This window comes from Oncorhynchus nerka, linkage group LG12 (genome assembly GCF_034236695.1).
Source record: "Oncorhynchus nerka isolate Pitt River linkage group LG12, Oner_Uvic_2.0, whole genome shotgun sequence".
NCBI lineage: Eukaryota > Metazoa > Chordata > Actinopteri > Salmoniformes > Salmonidae > Oncorhynchus > Oncorhynchus nerka.
Window position 1 is genome coordinate 51,411,812 of NC_088407.1, and position 19,601 is coordinate 51,431,412.

The 19,601-nt window shown below is 45.2% G+C and overlaps 1 protein-coding gene across 1 annotated transcript in view; it reads left to right on the top strand.

The window, feature by feature from the left end:
• The window catches only part of LOC115138340 (kinesin-like protein KIF26B), a 177,844-nt gene that overhangs the window by 69,360 nt on the left and 88,883 nt on the right, over nucleotides 1-19,601 (top strand). Inside the window, 1 exon segment of the mRNA XM_029675105.2 lies at nucleotides 1,308-1,468. Coding sequence (XP_029530965.2) covers nucleotides 1,308-1,468 — 161 coding nt within the window.

Genomic DNA, 19,601 nt, shown 5'->3' on the forward strand with positions numbered 1-19,601 from the left:
CAGAACATAGAGTTTCCCACCGAGTCACACCCTGACCAACCAAACATGGAGAATAAAAATATCTCTACGTTCAGGGCGTGACAAGCCAAGTAGATAGGGGTCCACAGTGCAGCTGATATTCAGTCTGTCAACATAGAAATGTGTAGCTGCCATCTTAGTTACACAGTCTTTTTCAGGTGACACAGTGTCTTCTATATAAAAGGGGAACACACTCTACCCTACAAGAGAAATAGGCAGGATGGATTAGAGCGAAGAGACGAAGGGAGGGAAGAAGAGAGAGAGAGAGAGAGAGAGAGAGAGAGAGAGAGAGAGAGAGAGAGAGAGAGAGAGAGAGAGAGAGAGTATTGTGTTTCCCAGTCTTATCTGGTGATCAGTTAATAAGCTCCTGTCTGAGAGAGATCAGAATACATCCAGGACTTTTAATATTGCCGTTCACTGGGCCATCTGGGTCGGCAGAAGGGCATGGAAGGGCACAGTTAAGGTGTGTGTGCGTATCCGTGTGCATGTGTGTGCGTGCATCCGTGCGTGAAGGACATTGTTAAGGTCAATTTGATCAACACAATCAAGAGGAATAATCAGATCTCTATCACATCTGGCTCAGAGGGAGAAGGAGGGAGGAGATGTCGAGAGAGGGAGAGGATAGAGCTAGAGAGAGAGAGAGGGGGAGGATAGAGTGAGAGCGAACGAGAAGAGGAAGAGGCAGAGAGAAAGAGACAGAGAGAGACATAGAGAGTGTGAGAGAGAGATAGAGAGAGTGTGTGAGAGAAATAAATAGAGAGATAGAGAGGGGGAGAGAGAGAGAGAGACATAGAGAGTGAGAGAGAGAGAGAGACATAGAGAGTGTGTGAGAGAGAGAAAGAGAGAGAGAGAGAGAGACATAGAGAGTGTGAGAGAGATAGAGAGAGACATAGAGAGTGTGTGAGAGAGAGAGACATAGAGAGTGTGTGAGAGAGAGAGGCAGAGTTGTGTGCCAGTGCTTACTGCTCTGTGGTATGGAGTTGACAGATGGTGAAGGGTGGCAGGCAGGTCTCCCTCTGGTCTGACTGGCACTGTGCCACCAGTGGGAGGAAAACATGTTATTTTCTCTCCTAAAACCCAACTGAGAAGTGTACTTCCTCCTGACTTCTGTTCACACGTCCGTCTGTTGCACTTCCAGTCACATCTCCCATGTCCATGTCCCTCCCTCTCTCTTTTGTGTTATTATTGTTGTATAACGGGTGTGTGTGTGTGTGTGTGTGTGTGTGTGTGTGTGTGTGTGTGTGTGTGTGTGTGTGTGTGTGTGTGCGCGCGTGCCTGCGCTTGTATAGATCTCCCAGATGATATCTGATGGGTGTCGAGAGGGTGTGACGGAGGCAGTTCTGAACCGCTACAACGCTGATCGCCCCTCGTCCTCGCAGGCCCCTCCCACTATGCAGGTTACCACGGCAGCACCAACCACCACCTCTGCTGCCGCGTCCTTCTTCGCCAGGTAAGAAAAAAGCGGTACACCTTTATACAGTATAAACGCACAGACAGACAGCTGGACACACACACAGATGGACGAACAGACACGCTGACACATGTTTGCAGAGTGCCTCAGCCCTTTGAGGAACGAGAAGTGTGTGTGTTTGTGTGTGTGTCTGTGTTTGTGAGGCCTTGTAACCAGCTCTATATTCAGTAGACATGCATAAGTTACATAATCAATAATAGAGACATTGAGAATGACAGTACAATCAATAAAACACACACTACGCACGCACGCACGCACCACACACACACACCCTAGTATAGTCGTCAATAACTCAAGGCGATACATGAATAACTAACGTCAGAACATAAATAACTCAGTGTCTGACAGTTATTAAGATATCTTGGTCGACAACTTCCTCATCAAAATGCTCTCCATGATACTCGCAGATCTCTGCAACGATGCACCTCAATTCAATGGACAACAATTGCATTTTACTGAATTACTTAATTATTCACATTTGTGTGACATTGATATTTTCCTTTCAAAGTTAGTCGAAGGAAGTAAAATAGCGGTGGGCGGGACATTGGTAGTAAGCTAAATGGTCAATACTTACAGTTGAAGTCGGACATTTACATACACCTTAGCCAAATACATTTAAACTCAATATTTCACAATTCCTGACATTTAATCCTTAATCCTGTTTTAGGTCAGTTAGAATCACTGAATAATAGTAGAGAGAAGGATTTATTTAAGCTTTTATTTCTTTCATCACATTCCCAGTGGGTCAGAAGTTTACATTTTGGTAGCATTGCCTTTAAATTGTTTAACTTGGGTCAAACATTTCGGGTAGCCTTCCACAAGCTTCTCACAATAAGTTGGGTGAATGTTGGCCCATTCCTCCTGACAGAGCTGGTGTAACTGAGTCAGGTTTGTAGGCCTCCTTGCTCACACATGCTTTTTCAGTTCTGCCCACAAATTTTCTATAGGATTGAGGTCAGGGCTTTGTGATGGCCACTCCAATACCTTGACTTTGTTGTCCTTAAGCCAATTTTGCCACAACTTTGGAAGTATGCTTGGGGTCATTGTCCATTTGAAACAACCATTTGCAACCAAGCTTGAACTTCCTGACTGATGTCTTGAGATGTTACTTCAATATATCCACATCAATTTCCTGCCTCATGATGCCGTATATTTTGTGAAGTGCACCAGTCCCTCCTGCAGCAAAGCACCCCCACAACATGATGCTGCCACCCCCGTGCTTCACGGTTAGGATGGTGTTCTTTGGCTTCCTCCAGCATCTTCACAGGTCCTTTGCTCTTGTTCTGGGATTGATTTGCACTTTTCGCACCAAAGTACGGTCATCTCTAGGAGACAGAACGCGTCTTCTTCCTGAGTGGTATGACGGCTTCGTGGTCCCATGGTGTTTATACTTGCATACTATTGTTTGTACAGATGAACATTGTACCTTCAGGCGTTTGGAATTTGCTCCCAAGGATTAACCAGACTTGTGGAGGTATACCATTTTTTTCAGAGGTCTTGGATGATTTATTTTGATTTTCCCATGATGTCAAGCAAAGATGCCCTGAGTTTGAAGGTTGACCTTGAAATACATCCACAGGTAAACCTCCAATTGACTCAAATTATGACAATTAGCCTATCAGAAGCTTCTAAAGCCATGACATCATTTTCTGGAATTTTCTAAGCTGTTTGAAGGCACAGTCAACTTAGTGTATGTAAACTTCTGACCCACTGGAATTGTGATACAGTGAATTATAAGTGAAATAATCTATCTGTAAACATTTGTTAACAAGACATTTGTGGAGTGGTTGAAAAACAAGTTTTAACCTAAGTGTATGTAAACTTCCGACTTCAACTGTATGTATACACCTACTCCAGATACTAGTACTACCACAGCAATGTACTATTCTGTCTGTGTTGATGCAGTTTACTAAGGTATTTTCAGAGCAGACATCAGATGACCCTCCAAATCCACAAATTTAGCTCCAAATCAAGTAGTTGAAATGTGATTGCAGATTCAGGGTTGTATTTCACTAGGAGATACTTTGTGTTCTATCCTAATCCTAACCTCAGCCCAAACGTCCTGTCCCACTCTGCTGCAGAATCATGTCGTTCATCCAGACAGCTCAGGACAGATTTAAAGGAGACACTTTCTTTTTTTATAACCAAATATATATTTTTCATGTTAATGGCATGTTACGGAAGGATCCAGGCAGCTTTTTTTGTGATTTCACATGTTCTAGAGAAACCTACCCCAAACAGCAAATCACTTCCTCATCCTCGTTGTGTAGTTTGGGGCCCCTGAAAAAACATGAACAAAATCTCAAACACCCCAAATGTCCTTTTAGAAACGGCAAAGCTCTCAGTATACTGATGCAGGTCTTTAGATGTTGTACACATGAAATTGCCATTCCGAACTTTATCTGCAATGATATATTCCCTTTTGCTGCAAAGTTCTTCCTATTTCCAAGTTGTCTGAGAGCCAAATAGCATTTCTCTGTAGCTTACAGTTGGGTTTCCACTAGATAAAACAGACAAAATTGTCTATATTGTACAAATTCATGAAAACAAATATTTGCTTTTTGGTCTTAATTTAAGGTTAGGGTTAGGCTAAGGTTAGCAGTGTGGTTAAGGTTAGGTTTAAGCTGAGAGTGGCGCATTGGTCTAAGGCACCGCATCGCAGTGTTGCGGCGTCACTACAGCCTGAGGTTCGATCCTGTGTAACAACCGGCCGTGACCGGGAGTCCCATAGGACGGCGCACAATTGGCCCAGTGTCATTAGGGAAGGGTTTGGACGGTGGGGCTTCACCTGGCTTATCGCGCTCTAGGGACTCATTGTGGCAGGCCAGGCGCCTGCAGGCTAACTTCGGTCGTCAGTTGAAAGATGTTTCCTCCAACAAATTGGTGCAGCTGGCTTCCGGGTTAAGCGGGCGGGTGTGAAGAAGCAAGGCTTAGCAGGACGCATGACTCGACCTTCGCCTCTCCCGAGCCTGTTGGGGAGTTGCAGCGATGAGACAAGATTGCAATTGGATGTCACGAAATTGGGGAGAAAAAGGTTTAAAAATATATAATTATAATCTATATTTCTTAATAACAGATATAGGTGCATATAGGTATGGATAAAGTGACTAGGATAGATAATAAGAATTAGACAACATTTTGATATAGACAGGGTTTATGACTTTGTGGCAGTGTTAACTAGCGACGACCGTATACTTGGTCGCTTTGCCATGGATCAAATAAAAATGATCCATTGGATAATTTGTCAAGTTTCCCTTATGTTGAGCTAGTCTGCATTAAAATGAAATAGGATCATTTTATAAATAACACAATTGCGTGATACGATTGCATCTGAGAACCACGCTCCCCCATCTTCGCAAGATGAATTAGTTTTTGATGGCCCGATGCCACAGTTGTGCAGGTTTGTGCAGGGCTTTTGACCATTCCATTGATCCTAAAGAGAAATCCGGGGAACCGCTCCAAACAGTTCAATAGCTAGCCATATTACTGGAGTTTATATTCTTTTTATTTCTAGTCTGGATTTCTGGCCACAATTTAGATAATCCATTGATATATAGCTAGCTAGCTTAACCTGTTGCGACGAGCAATCCCGTATCCGGGATCCTATTTATAGTCTCAAGCTCATTACCATAACGCAACGTTAACTATTCATGAAAATCGCAAATTAAATGAAATAAATATATTAGCTCTCAAGCTTAGCCTTTTGTTAACAACACTGTCATCTCAGATTTTCAAAATATGCTTTTGAACCATAGCTAAACAAGCATTTTTGTAAGAGTATTGATAGCCTAGCATAGCATTAAGCCTAGCATTCAGCATGCAACATTTTCACAAAAACAAGAAAAGCTTTCAAATAAAATCATTTACCTTTGAAGAACTTCAGATGTTTTCAATGAGGAGACTCAGTTAGATAGCAAATGTTCAGTTTTTCCAAAAATATTATTTGTGTAGGACAAATCGCTCCGTTTTGTTCATCACGTTTGGTTAAGAAAAAACCAGAGAATTAAGTCATTACAACGCAAACTTTTTTCCAAATTAACTCCATAATATCGATAGAAACATGGCAAACGTTGTTTAGAATCAATCCTCAAGGTGTTTTTCACATATCTATCGATGATAAATAATTAGTGGCAGTTTGGTTTCTCCTCTGAAGAAAATGGAACGCGCATGGACCTGGAGATTACGCAATAATTTCGACAGAGGACACCGGGCGGACACCTGGTAAATGTAGTCTCTTATGGTCAATCTTCCAATGATATGCCTACAAATACGTCACAATGCTGCAGACACCTTGGGGAAACGACAGAAAGTGCAGGCTCATTCCTGGCGCATTCACAGCCATATAAGGAGACATTGGAACACAGGGCATTCAAAATCTGGACCATTTCCTGTATGAAATTTCATCTTGGTTTCGCCTGTAGCATTAGTTCTGGGGCACTCACAGATAATATCTGTGCAGTTTTGGAAACGTCAGAGTTTTTTCTTTCCAAAGCTGTCAATTACATGCATAGTCGAGCATCTTTTCGTGGCAAAATATATTGTTTAAAACGGGAACGTTTTTTATCCAAAAATTAAAAGAGCGCCCCCTATCTCGAAGAAGTTAAATGATAACAGAGAGAAAAAATGATATACAGCGAGGGGAAAAAGTATTCGTGGAGTTGCAATGATCATGAGAACGGTGAGGAATCAGCCCATAACTACACGGGAGGATCTTGTCAATGATCTCAAGGCAGCTGGGACCATAGTCACCAAGAAAACAATTGGTAACACATTACGCCGTGAAGGACTGAAATCCTGCATAGCCCGTAAGGTCCCCCTGCTCAAGAAAGCACATATACATGCCCGTCTGAAGTTTGCCAAGGAACATCTGAATGATTCAGAGGACAACTGGGTGAAAGTGTTGTGGTCAGATGAGACCAAAATGGAGCTCTTTGGCATCAACTCAACTCGCCGTGTTTGGAGGAGGAGGAATGCTGCCTATGACCCAAGAACACCATCCCCACCGTCAAACATGGAGGTGGAAACATTATGCTTTGGGGGTGTTTTTTCTGCTAAGGGGACAGGACAACTTCACCACATCAAAGGGATGATGGACGGGGCCATGTACTGTCAAATCTTGGGTGAGAACCTCCTTCCCTCAGCCAGGGCATTGAAATGGGTCATGGATGGGTATTCCAGCATGACAATGGCAACAAAGGAGTGGCTCAAGAAGAAGCACATTAAGGTCCTGGAGTGGCCTAGCCAGTCTCCAGACCTTAATCCCATAGAAAATCTGTGGAGGGAGCTGAAAGTTCGAGTTGCCAAAAATCAGCCTCGAAACCTGAATGACTTGAAGAAGATCTGCAAAGAGGAGTGGGACAAAATTCCTCCTGAGATGTGTGCAAACCTGGTGGCCAACTACATGAAATGTCTGACCTCTGTGAACAAGGGTTTTGCCACCAAGTACTAAGTCATGTTTTGCAGAGGGGTCAAATACTTTTTTCCCTCATTAAAATGTAAGTCAATTTATAACATTTTTGACATGCGTTTTTCTGGATTTTTGTTGTTGTCATTTTGTCTCTCACTGTTCAAATAAACCTACCATTAAAATTATAGACTGATCATTTCTTTGTCAGTGGGCAAACGTACAAAATTCTGCAGAAAGCTTCTTTTGGCCCTAGAGTACTAACATTATTTCATAACATTCAGTGTTAAAACAAGCAAATGAAGGATTCTAAGGTTGAGTTCAATAACAGCCCTACAGTGGATCTCAAGCTTTGAAGCTAAGCAATCTCTCTCCTTAACCAATACACACACATACACACGCACGCACACACACACACACACACACACACACACACACACACACACACACACACACACACACACACACACACACACACACACACACACACACACACACACACACACACACACAGACACACACACACAGACTCACACACACAGACTCACACACACAGACTCTCACACACACACACACACACACACACACACACACACACACACACACACACACACACACACACACACACACACACACACACACACACACACACACACACACACACACACACGCACACAGCTCAAAAACCTGAAAGTATGTCTCATACACACACAGATATTTTAAAACAATGAGAGTAGTTAGCAAAAAATAACATCTGCTGTTTTTATAATTCATTCCCAACACGTCACTTGTTTTGATAGCTCCACCACGCCACTTTTGGTAATGTGATAGCTACTAGCTACTAGCTAGCCTAAATGGCAGGATGGAGCTGGGGTTACACCCCCTATCTAGATACAGACAAACATTTAATGAACAAGAACAGATATTAGCTAGCTTGAGCAAAACTACTAGCTAGTTAATATATCTGTAGTGTAGCTAGCTAAAGCATCAGAATGCTTAGCTGGTCAACTAGCCTTCCTGTTGCTGTGTCGGAGTGACCTCAGGTGCTCCACTGCAGTTTGACACTGTATGTAGCAGATTGAATTCTGACAGTCTTTGCAGAAAAGACTCCTCCATCCTCGTACAGTTCAGCTGGAAACTCTCTGGCACTGTCCCTGGCTGTTATTCTGGACATCAAGTGTTTACTCCTCAGCTCCTCGACTGTAAATCTGGGCATTTTTAGCTACATAATGTTACTTCGCTCCTCAGACAGCTGCCATTCACTCACTGAGCTTCCTGCACCACTCACACAGGGGAGGGGCTACGGTTGGGAAATAAATTAAAATGAAATTAAAATGGAAGTTCAGCATCAAGTCAATTTTAGTTAACTTTTCTATCAGCTGGCAGTGTACTTTCGCTTTAGATTCCTATGCGTTCCAATTTGAAATTCCTGTTGGTTCCAGACTTGGTGCATCGGTACCGCTTGCCGTGCGGTAGCAGAGAGAACAGTTTATGACTTAGGTGGCCGTAGTCTTTTTTTAGGGCCATCCTCTGACACCACCTGGTATAGAGGTCCTGGATGGCAGGGCCATTGATGGAGAGAGTGGGATAGAAAGAGAGAGAGACAGAGAGGGAGACTTTGACTTTTTGTCTTTCTTTAATGATACATTCTAATTAAAAAACAAATATCCCCTATACTGCATACTCTCCTTGCCCTCTACCACACGATACAACACCACAAATCACAATAACCATCTTCCCCAGCTGTACAGACGGCCCCACCAATGAAACATCTCCACACTTTTTGTAATTTTATAGAACTCAAATTCCACCCTATGGCACGCAGAGACCATCCCATTAAATCATAGTAAAGTCACCGATGGCCCGACCAGAAAAAATCCACCAGCTTGCGTTGCAGATCTGAGAGCAGACCGGCGGGGGGGTTGAGCACAGCCAGTTTATGCCACAGGGAAGATGCTGCCAGGTTTTTGATTATCAGCACCCTCCCTATATATGACACTTGGGACATGAGCCACCTCCACCTGGCCAGTCTTGAAACCCCCTCCCAGTTCTTCCTGACCCACCTCTCTGAGCCCAGGTACACCCCCGAAATGTTAAGCCCTTCACAACTCCACTGCAAACCCCCTGGAGGCAGAGGAGGGGCCCTATCCCTCCATGCCCCACATAACAGAGCTTTGCTCTTGCCCCAGTTCATCTTAGCTGACAAAGCTCCTTTGTACACCTTCAGACTAGTCTCTAGTGCCTGCATATCCTGCCCATCACAGAAACGTCATCTGCATACACTGACACTGCTATGCCTGTCAACACATCCATGACTGTCCAGCACACTCTCTGCAGTCTCCTGTGTAGGACGCCCCAGAAAGACTCAATGGCTAGTGTATATAACTGCCCTGATAGAGGGCATCCTTGTCTACTGCCCCGCCTCACCCAGACTGGCCTACTGAGCCCCCCTCCCACCTTGCCTATACATGTCACTCCAGCATACAACATCTTCACACTGGTCAAAAACCTTTCCCCAAACCCAAACATCACATTAAACAGATACTCATGGTCCACTCAGAGTCCAGATGGGACTTCAGTCTGCTAGCGAGGACCTTGGCAAATATCTTGTAGTCCGCACAGAGCATTGCCAAAGGGCGCCAGCTCTTAAGTTCACACAAGTCTCCTTTTTTGGGCAGGAGAGTCGGAACAAGGCACTACAACATATGCACATGTAATAGAGAGACAGAAAGAGAGACAGAAAGAGAGAGAGAGAGACATAGAGAGTGAGAGAGAGAGAGAGAGACAGAAAAAGAGAGAGAGAGAGAACGAGAGAGCGACAGAAAGAGGTACTACAATATATAATAGTATGTATATGTAGTAGTCTATTTAACTGTGTTGTACGTTAAGTCATCTCTGGTATCTTTGAGGCAGACACTGTCTGTAACAGCTGTGTTGCTGTTCCCTCCCTGTGTGTTCTCTAGACTCTCCTCCCTCACACACTGACGGGCAAACTTCTGGCAATCTCACTGTCAAACTGTTAAGTGCTCATACTCATAATGTATATCATAGAATGCACTAAGTGATGGTCTATATGCACTATGTGCCACATACATTACGTCCTGTATAAACATGACATTGTATTGTATACACACTCTCCATAGCTATCAGGCTGCGTCAGACACTGTAAATGTTTAATTTAATGGCGAGGTGAGCTAGCTGGGGGAAAGATATACTTGAATGTAATATACACGCACGCACGCACGCACGCACGCACGCACGCACGCACGCACGCACGCACGCACGCACGCACGCACGCACGCACACACACACACACACACACACACACACACACACACACACACACACACACACACACACACACACACACACACACACACACACACACACACACACACCTATGAGGTACGACACTCCATAACTCTATTTTGGAAATTCATTTTGCTCCCTCCCAGGAATGTTATTGATTCCCGGTTTTCATCACTCTGTAGGTTTCCCCTTTGGCTCATATGGGAGAGAGGAAGGGAAGGGAAGGGAAGGGAAGGGAAGGGAAGGGAAGGGAAGGGAAGGGAAGGGAGAGACGGAGTGGGAGAGAGAAAGAAAGAGACAGAGACGTTTGTGTGTGCCTGTGTGCCTGCGTGCGTGTGTGATTTATGAGTGTCATGCTGCTGTGTAGCAGACAGTGTTGGCTGTGGTCAAGCTGTAAAGCAGGTGAAAAGAGATGGAGGTCGTAAATTGTGTGGACGTGTGTGTGTGCGATTGTGTGTGTGTTTTTGTGTTTCTGTCTGTCGCTCCTGTGTCTGACAGGTAACAAGGCCACTACTTGAACACACACACACACACCTAGAGGACATTCCACACACTCTCTCACCTGTCTATGTATAGATATATGAAAGCTGTGTGTTAAATGGTGCCGGTGTCACAACCTGTATGTCTGGATGAGGAAGTATGTGTGTGTGTGTGTGTGTGTGTCCAAACGGTCCGATTTTCCATCGCTGCAATTTATGGTCCTTTCTGATGTCTGACTTCCTCTCCTCTCTCACCCCCTTTGCCCTTTCTGACTCCCCTCTCCTCTTTTCCTCTCCTCTCACTACTCGGAGTATTGATAGCACGGAGAACAATGAAAGTAAGAGGAGATGTGTAGATGTATCCAGTATGTGAGTAGGAGATAAATCCGAAACAGAGGAGATGTGTACATGATGTATCCAGTATGTGAGTGGGAGATAAATCCAAAACAGAGGAGATGTGTAGATGTATCCAGTATGTGAGTGGGAGATAAATCCGAAACAGAGGAGATGTGTACATGATGTATCCAGTATGTGAGTGGGAGATAAATCCGAAACAGAGGAGATGTGTACATGATGTATCCAGTATGTGAGTGGGAGATAAATCCGAAACAGAGGAGATGTGTACATGATGTATCCAGTATGTGAGTGGGAGATAAATCCGAAACAGAGGAGATGTGTAGATTATGTATCCAGTATGTGAGTAGGAGATAAATCCGAAACAGAGGAGATGTGTAGATTATGTATCCAGTATGTGAGTAGGAGATAAATCCGAAACAGAGGAGATGTGTAGATGATGTATCCAGTATGTGAGTGGGAGATAAATCCGAAACAGAGGAGATGTGTAGATTATGTATCCAGTATGTGAGTAGGAGATAAATCCGAAACAGAGGAGATGTGTAGATTATGTATCCAGTATGTGAGTAGGAGATAAATCCGAAACAGAGGAGATGTGTAGATTATGTATCCAGTATGTGAGTGGGAGATAAATCCAAAACAGAGGAGATGTGTACATGATGTATCCAGTATGTGAGTGGGAGATAAATCCGAAACAGAGGAGATGTGTACATGATGTATCCAGTATGTGAGTGGGAGATAAATCCAAAACAGAGGAGATGTGTAGATGATGTATCCAGTATGTGAGTGGGAGATAAATCCGAAACAGAGGAGATGTGTAGATTATGTATCCAGTATGTGAGTAGGAGATAAATCCGAAACAGAGGAGATGTGTACATGATGTATCCAGTATGTGAGTGGGAGATAAATCCGAAACAGAGGAGATGTGTACATGATGTATCCAGTATGTGAGTGGGAGATAAATCCGAAACAGAGGAGAGGAAACATGTAATGACAAAACAGATGAAGTGTCACGTTCTGACCATAGTTATTTTATTTTATTCTTTGTTTTAGTATGGTCAGGGCGTGAGTTGGGGTGGGCAGTCTATGTTTGTTTTTCTATGTTGGTTTTTGTGTTCGGCCTAGTATGGTTCTCAATCAGAGGCAGGTGTCGTTAGTTGTCTCTTTTTGAGAATCATACTTAGGTAGCCTTGGTTTCACTTTTGGTTTGTGGGTGTTTGTTTCCGTGTGAGTGTCATCGTTTATTGTTTTGATTCAGTGTTCAGTGCTTTCTTGAATTAAAATCATCATCACACTTACCACGCTGCGCTTTGGTCCGATCCTTATTCCTCCTCAGACGAAGAGGAGGAAATCCGTTACAGAAACACCCACCACAAAAGGACCAAGCAGTGTGGTAACGGGCAGCAGCGATCGCAGGACTCCTGGACATGGGAGCGAGATCTGGACTATGTCACTACTTGGGAGGAGATAGACAGGTGGTCGGTCGACCCAGGGAGAGTGCCGGAGCCCGCCTGGGATTCTCTCGAGCAGTGTGAGGAGGGATACCGGCGAATGGAGTCAGCACGGCGGCACGGAGGGGAAGCCCGAGAGGCAGCCCCAAAAATGTATTGGGGGGACGCACACGGGGAGTGTGGCAAAGTCAGGTAGGAGACCTGTGCCAACTTCCCGTGCTTACCGTAGAGCGAGAGGGACCGGGCAGGCACCGTGTTATGTGTTGGAGCGCACGGTGACCCCGGTGCGTGTGCATAGCCCGGTGCGGTACATTCCAGCTCCTCTTATCGGCCGGGCTAGAGTGGGCATCGAGCCAGGTGCCATGAAGCCGGCTCTACGCATCTGGTCTCCAGTGCGTCTCCTCGGGCCGAGGTACATGGCACCAGCCTTACGCATGGTGTCCCCGGTTTGCCAGCACAGCCCAGTGCGGGCTATTCCACCTCGCCGCACTGGCCTGGCTACGGGAGCATTCAACCAGGTAAGGTTGTGCAGGCTCGGTGCTCAAGAGCTCCAGTGCGCATGCAAGGTCCGGTGTATCCGGTGCCACCTCCACGCACCAGCCCTCCAGTGGCAGCCCCCTGCCCCAGGCTGTCTCTCCGTCTTCTTCCTACAGGTGCTCCCGCCTGTCCAGTGCTGTCAGAGTCTTCCTCCTGCCCAGCGCTGTCAGAGTCTCCCGTCTGTCCTGAGCCGCCAGAGTCTCCCGTCTGTCCTGAGCCGCCAGAGTCTCCCGTCTGTCCTGAGCCGCCAGAGTCTCCCGTCTGTCCTGAGCCGTCAGAGCCGCCAGTCTGTCCTGAGCCGCCAGAGCCGTCAGCCAGCCAGGAGCGGCCAGAGCCGTCAGTCAGCCAGGAGCCGCCAGAGCCGTCAGCCAGCCAGGAGCCGCCAGAGCCGTCAGCCAGCCAGGAGCCACCAGAGCCGTCAGTCAGCCAGGCGATGCCAGAATCGCCCTTCACTCCGGAGCTGCCGGAGTCTCCCGCCTGTCCGGCGCTGCCGGAATCTCCCGTCCATTCGGGACCTGTGGCCAGGGTCCCCAGTCTGAGGTCGGTGGCGAGGGTCCCCGCTCATAAGAGGTCATGTGGGCGGTTGAGGAGGCGGACAAAAACTATGGTGAAGTGGGGTCCACGTCCCGCACCAGAGCCGCCACCACGGACAGACGCCCATCCAGACCCTCCCCTATAGGTTTAGGTTTTGCGGCCGGAGTCCGCACCTTTGGGGTGGTGTACTGTCAAGTTCTGACCATAGTTATTTTATTTTATTCTTTGTTTTAGTATGGTCGGGGCGTGAGTTGGGGTGGGCAGTCTATGTTTGTTTTTCTATGTTGGTTTTTGTGTTCGGCCAAGTATGGTTCTCAATCAGAGGCAGATGTCGTTAGTTGTCTCTGATTGAGAATCATACTTAGGTAGCCTGGGTTTCACTTTTGGTTTGTGGGTGTTTGTTTCCATGTGAGTGTCATCGTTTATTGTTTTGATTCAGTGTTCAGTGCTTTCTTGAATTAAAATCATCATGAACACTTACCACGCTGCGCTTTGGTCCGATCCTTACTCCTCCTCAGACGAAGAGGAGGAAATCCGTTACATGAAGCAAGAAAGGCACATTTCTTTATTCTCAGCTTGAGTCCCACTCTCAAGGTGCTTGAACATTAAACTGTGTGTGTCTTTTATGTAATGAGAACAACGGTTTATATTTAATTGGGAACACAATGACTTCCCCGACTGTTCATATTCCACCGCATGTCAGACCATCTTCCCTCGGGACACATCTTCCAAAGGTCAAGTAGGGGGATGCTCATATGTGTCCTATTTCATTGCATGTACAAGTGGGTATTCTGTACGTGGAATTTATTTTTTTGCATAACCCAACTTCCCCTGAGAGTGGGGTTGTGTTGATGACGACCCTGGAGCAATTAGTGCCTTGCTCAGGGGAAGATCACAGATTCTTCACCTTGTCGGCTCAGGGATTCGAACTAGCAACTGTCCTCCGCAATTAGGGTTTCACCAACCTGCTGTGGTGTGAGTGCTTGTGTGCTTGTGTGCGTGTGTGTGTGTGTGGGAATGATGGAGGCAGTCATGCATTACTGATAAGCCTGTGGTTGACTTGCTCTTTTGCTTCCAGACGTGTCCAGCATAGATCTCCTCTCATTACACACACCTCTCTTTCTTTCTTTCTCTCTCTGTCAACACAACAAGGTCTCACGGTTCTACCAATTTGATTCTGACGTTTGTCCACGTTTCGCCAAATGTCAAATTTCGACAGTTAATTTTAGGATATGGTTACAGTTACAACAAAAACAACTCGACTGTTAAGTTGAGGGTTTAAGATGGGGTTACAACAGTAAAAAACTTGATGGTTAAGGTTAGGCATTAGTTCCGAATGGTTAAGGTAAGGGATAAGGGTTGCGATATGGTAAAACAAAATGGAAAAAAAAGTCATAAAACGAGTACTTAGCACTGTGATTGAACACGCAATACTCGGAGTTGGAGCACGCGGCTAATGCCCATCCACCATCCTCATCCACAATACCCTAGCAAACCACAAGCCTAATTGATGGTGTCCCATTTGTTGTTATTTCTCTCCTACATATGGAAATCAGCACAACGTTCCCACCCCCAATTCCAGAATACGTATTAGCAGCCTGTGTCAATCTTCGAGGTGGAACCTAAACGAGAATATCCCCTCTGAGAATTACTCGAAAAATAGGTGCAGCAACTTCCTCTGTGGTGGGCCTTTAAGTCCGTCTGTGCTCTTTGTTTTCTCTGAGAGAGAGAGAGAGAGAGAGAGAATATATAGTAGTACAGTTGAAGTCGGAAGTTTACATAAACCTTAGCCAAATACATTTAAACTCAGTTTTTCACAATTCCTAACATTTAATCCTAGTAAAAATTCTCTGTCTTAGGTCATTTAGGATCACCACTTTATTTTATCACATTCCCAGTGTGTCAGAAGTTTACATACACTCAATTAGTAATTGGTAGGATTGCCTTTAAATTGTTTAATTTGGGTCAAATGTTTCGGGTAGCCTTCCACAAGCTTCCCACAATAAGTTGGGTGAATTTTGTTCTATTCCTCCTGACAGAGCTGGTGTAACTGAGTCAGGTTTGTAGGCCTCCTTGCTCGCACACGCTTTTTCAGTTCTGCCCACAAATGTTCTATAGGATTGAGGTCAGGGCTTTGTGATGGCCACTCCAATACCTTGACTTTGTTGTCCTTAAGCCATTTTGCCACAACTTTGGAAGTATGCTTGGGGTCATTGTCCATTTGGAAGACCCATTTGCGACCAAGCTTTAACTTCCTGACTGATGTCTTGAGATGTTGCTTCAATATATCCACATAATTTTCCTGCCTCATGATGCCATCTATTTTGTGCACCAGTCCCTCCTGCAGCAAAGCACACCCACAACATGATGCTGCCACCCACATGCTTCATGGTTGGGATGGTGTTCTTCGGCTTGCAAGCCTCCCTCTTTTTTCTCCAAACATAATGATGGTCATTATGGCCAAACAGTTCTATTTTTGTTTCATCAGACCAGAGGATATTTCTCCAAAAAGTACGATATTTGTCACCATGTGCAGTTGCAAACCATAGTCTGGCTTTTTTTATGGCGGTTTTGGAGCAGTGGCTTCTTCCTTGCTGAGCGGCCTTTCAGGTTATGTTGATATAGGACTCGTTTTACTGTGGATATAGATACTTTTGTACCTGTTTCCTCCAGCATCTTCACAAGGTCCTTTACTGTTGTTCTGGGATTGATTTGCACTTTTCGCACTAAAGTACGATCATCTCTAGGAGACAGAACTCGTCTCCTTCCTGAGCGGTATGACGGCTGCATGGTCCTATGGTGTTTATACATGCGTACTATTGTTTGTACAGAGGAACATGGTACCTTCAGGTGTTTGGAAATTGCTCCCAAGGATGAACCAGACTTGTGGATGTCTACAATTTTTTTCCTGAGGTCTTGGCTGATTTCTTTTGATTTTCCCATGATGTCAAGCAAAGAGGCGCTGAGTTTGAAGGTAGGCCTTGAAATACCTCCACAGGTGCACCTCAAATTGACTCAAATGATGTCAATTAGCCTATCAGAAGCTTCTAAAGCCATGACATCATTTTCTGGAATTTTCCAAGCTGTTTAAATGCACAATCAACTTAGTGTATGTAAACTTCTGACCCACTGGAATTGTGATACAGTGAATTATAAGTGAAATAATCTGTCTGTAAACAATTGTTGGAAAAATGACTTGTGTCATGCACAAAGTAGATGTCCTAACCAACTTGCCAAAACTATAGTTTGTTAACAAGACATCTGTGGAGTGGTTGAAAAACGAGTTTTAATGACTCCAACCTAAGTGTATGTAAACTTCCGACTTCAACTGTATGTATATGTAGTAGTCTATTTAACTGTGTTGTATGTTAACTCATCTCTGGTATCTCTGCGGGCAGACACTGCCTGTAAATGTTTCCTCCTGGATGTGTTGCAGACTGTTCCCTCCCTGTGTGTTCTCTAGACAATCCTCCCTCACACACTGACGGTCAAACTGCTTCTGGCAATCTCACTGTCAAACTGTTAAGTGCTTATACTCACAATGTTTCTTTTAGAATGCACTTCACCCCTCTGTCTCCCAAAACATTACCTCCTCACCCAGAGGTGACCTATCTCCAACCTCCTTCATGTCCACACCAACCCCCCACCCTCTCCCCTTTCTACGCTAATTGACTATTCACCTGTGTCGAACATGTGTGTATTTGTCTTATTTTGTGTGTGTGTGTGTGTGTGTGTGTGTGTGTGTGTGTGTGTGTGTGTGTGTGTTTTCTACAGTCTGAATTTCTGTGTGTTTCTGAGCGAGAGCCTTCATTAGAGGCCATCTAGCAGTGGATATGTCATTGTCAAAAGAGCAGAGGACCATCTATCCTGCTACAACGTCCCCTAGGGACACGGGGGTTGGGGAATGGAGACCGAGAGTTGCTTGTGTGTGTGTGTGTGTGTGTGTGTGTGTGTGTGTGTGTGTGTGTGAGCGAGAGCCTTCATTAGAGGCCATCTAGCAGTGGATATGTCGTGTGTGTGTGTGTGTGTGTGTGTGTGTGTGTGTGTGTGTGTGTGTGTGTGTGTGTGTGTGTGTGCGTGTGCGTGCGTGTGTGTGTTTGATCAACCAATTTCAAATGAAGGATTCTGGAAAGAATATAACTGCCACACATAGCAGGTGTTTATGGAAATGCATAGTTAAGTTACCTACTGCAGTAGAACCATCTACTGTTTGATACTGTTGTTTTTAGGACGAAAACTCCTCTCCTCTCTCTGCATGGCTGGCAGGTGTTTATGTTAATGTTTGAGTTGAGTGGGTGGTATTTTTACAGCCACTTTACAGAGATCATATGGTGTAGGAGAGACATAACACTACCCAGGGATTGAAAAACTACAGCAGTTCTCTCACTCTCTCTCTCTGACGTTCTTTTCATACTCTCTCCTTTCCTCTCTTGCACCATGTTTCGACTCAGCAAACAGTCTCTTTTTATTCTCTTTAACCTTTTTCCTGTTATCTCATCCCTCTCCTCCCTCTATTCATCTATCTTCCCCATTCTGTCCTCTTCAGTTGTGTGTGTGTGTGTGTGTGTGTGTGTGTGTGTGTGTGTGTGTGTGTGTGTGTGTGTGTGTGTGTGTGTGTGTGTGTGTGTGTGTGTGTGTGTGTGTGTGTGTGTGTGTGTGTGTGTGGCGAGAAGCAGAGAGGGATAGATGGAGAAAGAGAGAGAGACAAAGACAGAGAGAAAATGTGAGCGAGTGAAAGAGAAGGGGGTGGAAGGAAGGGGTAAAAGGGGGAGGAAGGAGGGCAGATATGGATAGACGAGGGAGAGAGACATGAGCTCAATGAGGCCGTTGACTGCTATCTGAGAGGTGTAGGAAAGCCTGTTGTCCTTAGATGTTGCAAAGTGTTTGGTTTGGGTACCATGTTTGGCTAGAGACCAAATCAAATCAAATGTATTTATATAGCCCTTCGTACATCAGCTGATATCTCAAAGTGCTGTACAGAAACCCAGCCTAAAACCCCAAACAGCAAGCAATGCAGGTGTAGAAGCACGGTGGCTAGGACAAACTCCCTAGAAAGTCCAAAACCTAGGAAGAAACCCAGAGAGGAACCAGGCTATGAGGGGTGGCCAGTCCTCTTCTGGCTGTGCCGGGTGGAGATTATAACAGAACATGGCCAAGATGTTCAAATGTTCATAAATGACCAGCATGGTCAAATAATAATAATCGCAGGCAGAACAGTTGAAACTGGAGCAGCAGCACGGCTGGGGACAGCAAGGAGTCATCATGTCAGGTAGTCCTGAGGCATGGTCCTAGGGCACAGGTCCTCCGAGAGAGAAAAAGAAAGAGAGAATTAGAGAGAGCATAGTTAAATTCACACAGGACACCGGATAAGACAGGAGAAGTACTCCAGATATAACAAACTGACCCTAGCCCCCCGACACATAAACTACTGCAGCATAAATACTGGAGGCTGAGACAGGAGGGGTCAGGAGACACTGTGGCTCCATCCGATGACACCCCCGGACAGGGCCAAACAGGAAGGATATAACCCCACCCACTTTGCCAAAGCACAGCCCCCACACCATTAGAGGGATATCTTCAACCACCAACTTACCATCCTGAGACAAGGCAGAGTATAGCCCACAAAGATCTCCGTCACGGCACAACCCAAGGGGGGGCGCCAACCCAGACAGGAAGATCACATCAGTGACTCAGATTAAATACTATTAGTGGAGAGGAGAATGCACTGCACTGGATAATTTACTCTATGCTGGGGTAATATCCAACGGATACACACACACACACACACACACACACACACACACACACACACACACACACACACACACACACACACACACACACACACACACACACTAGCACTGTAATTGTGGTCCTAACTGAGTCACTTAGCCTGCAGGATTGAAGACTAAACAGATGCTAATTGGTGTTTCTCAGTAAATTCAGCATTATTCTGGCCAGAGGAGAGAACACATTTACAGGGAAAGCTACTTTAGTTAGTAAGAATTTAGAAACATAATGTCTATAGTGTCTATTGCAGTGTT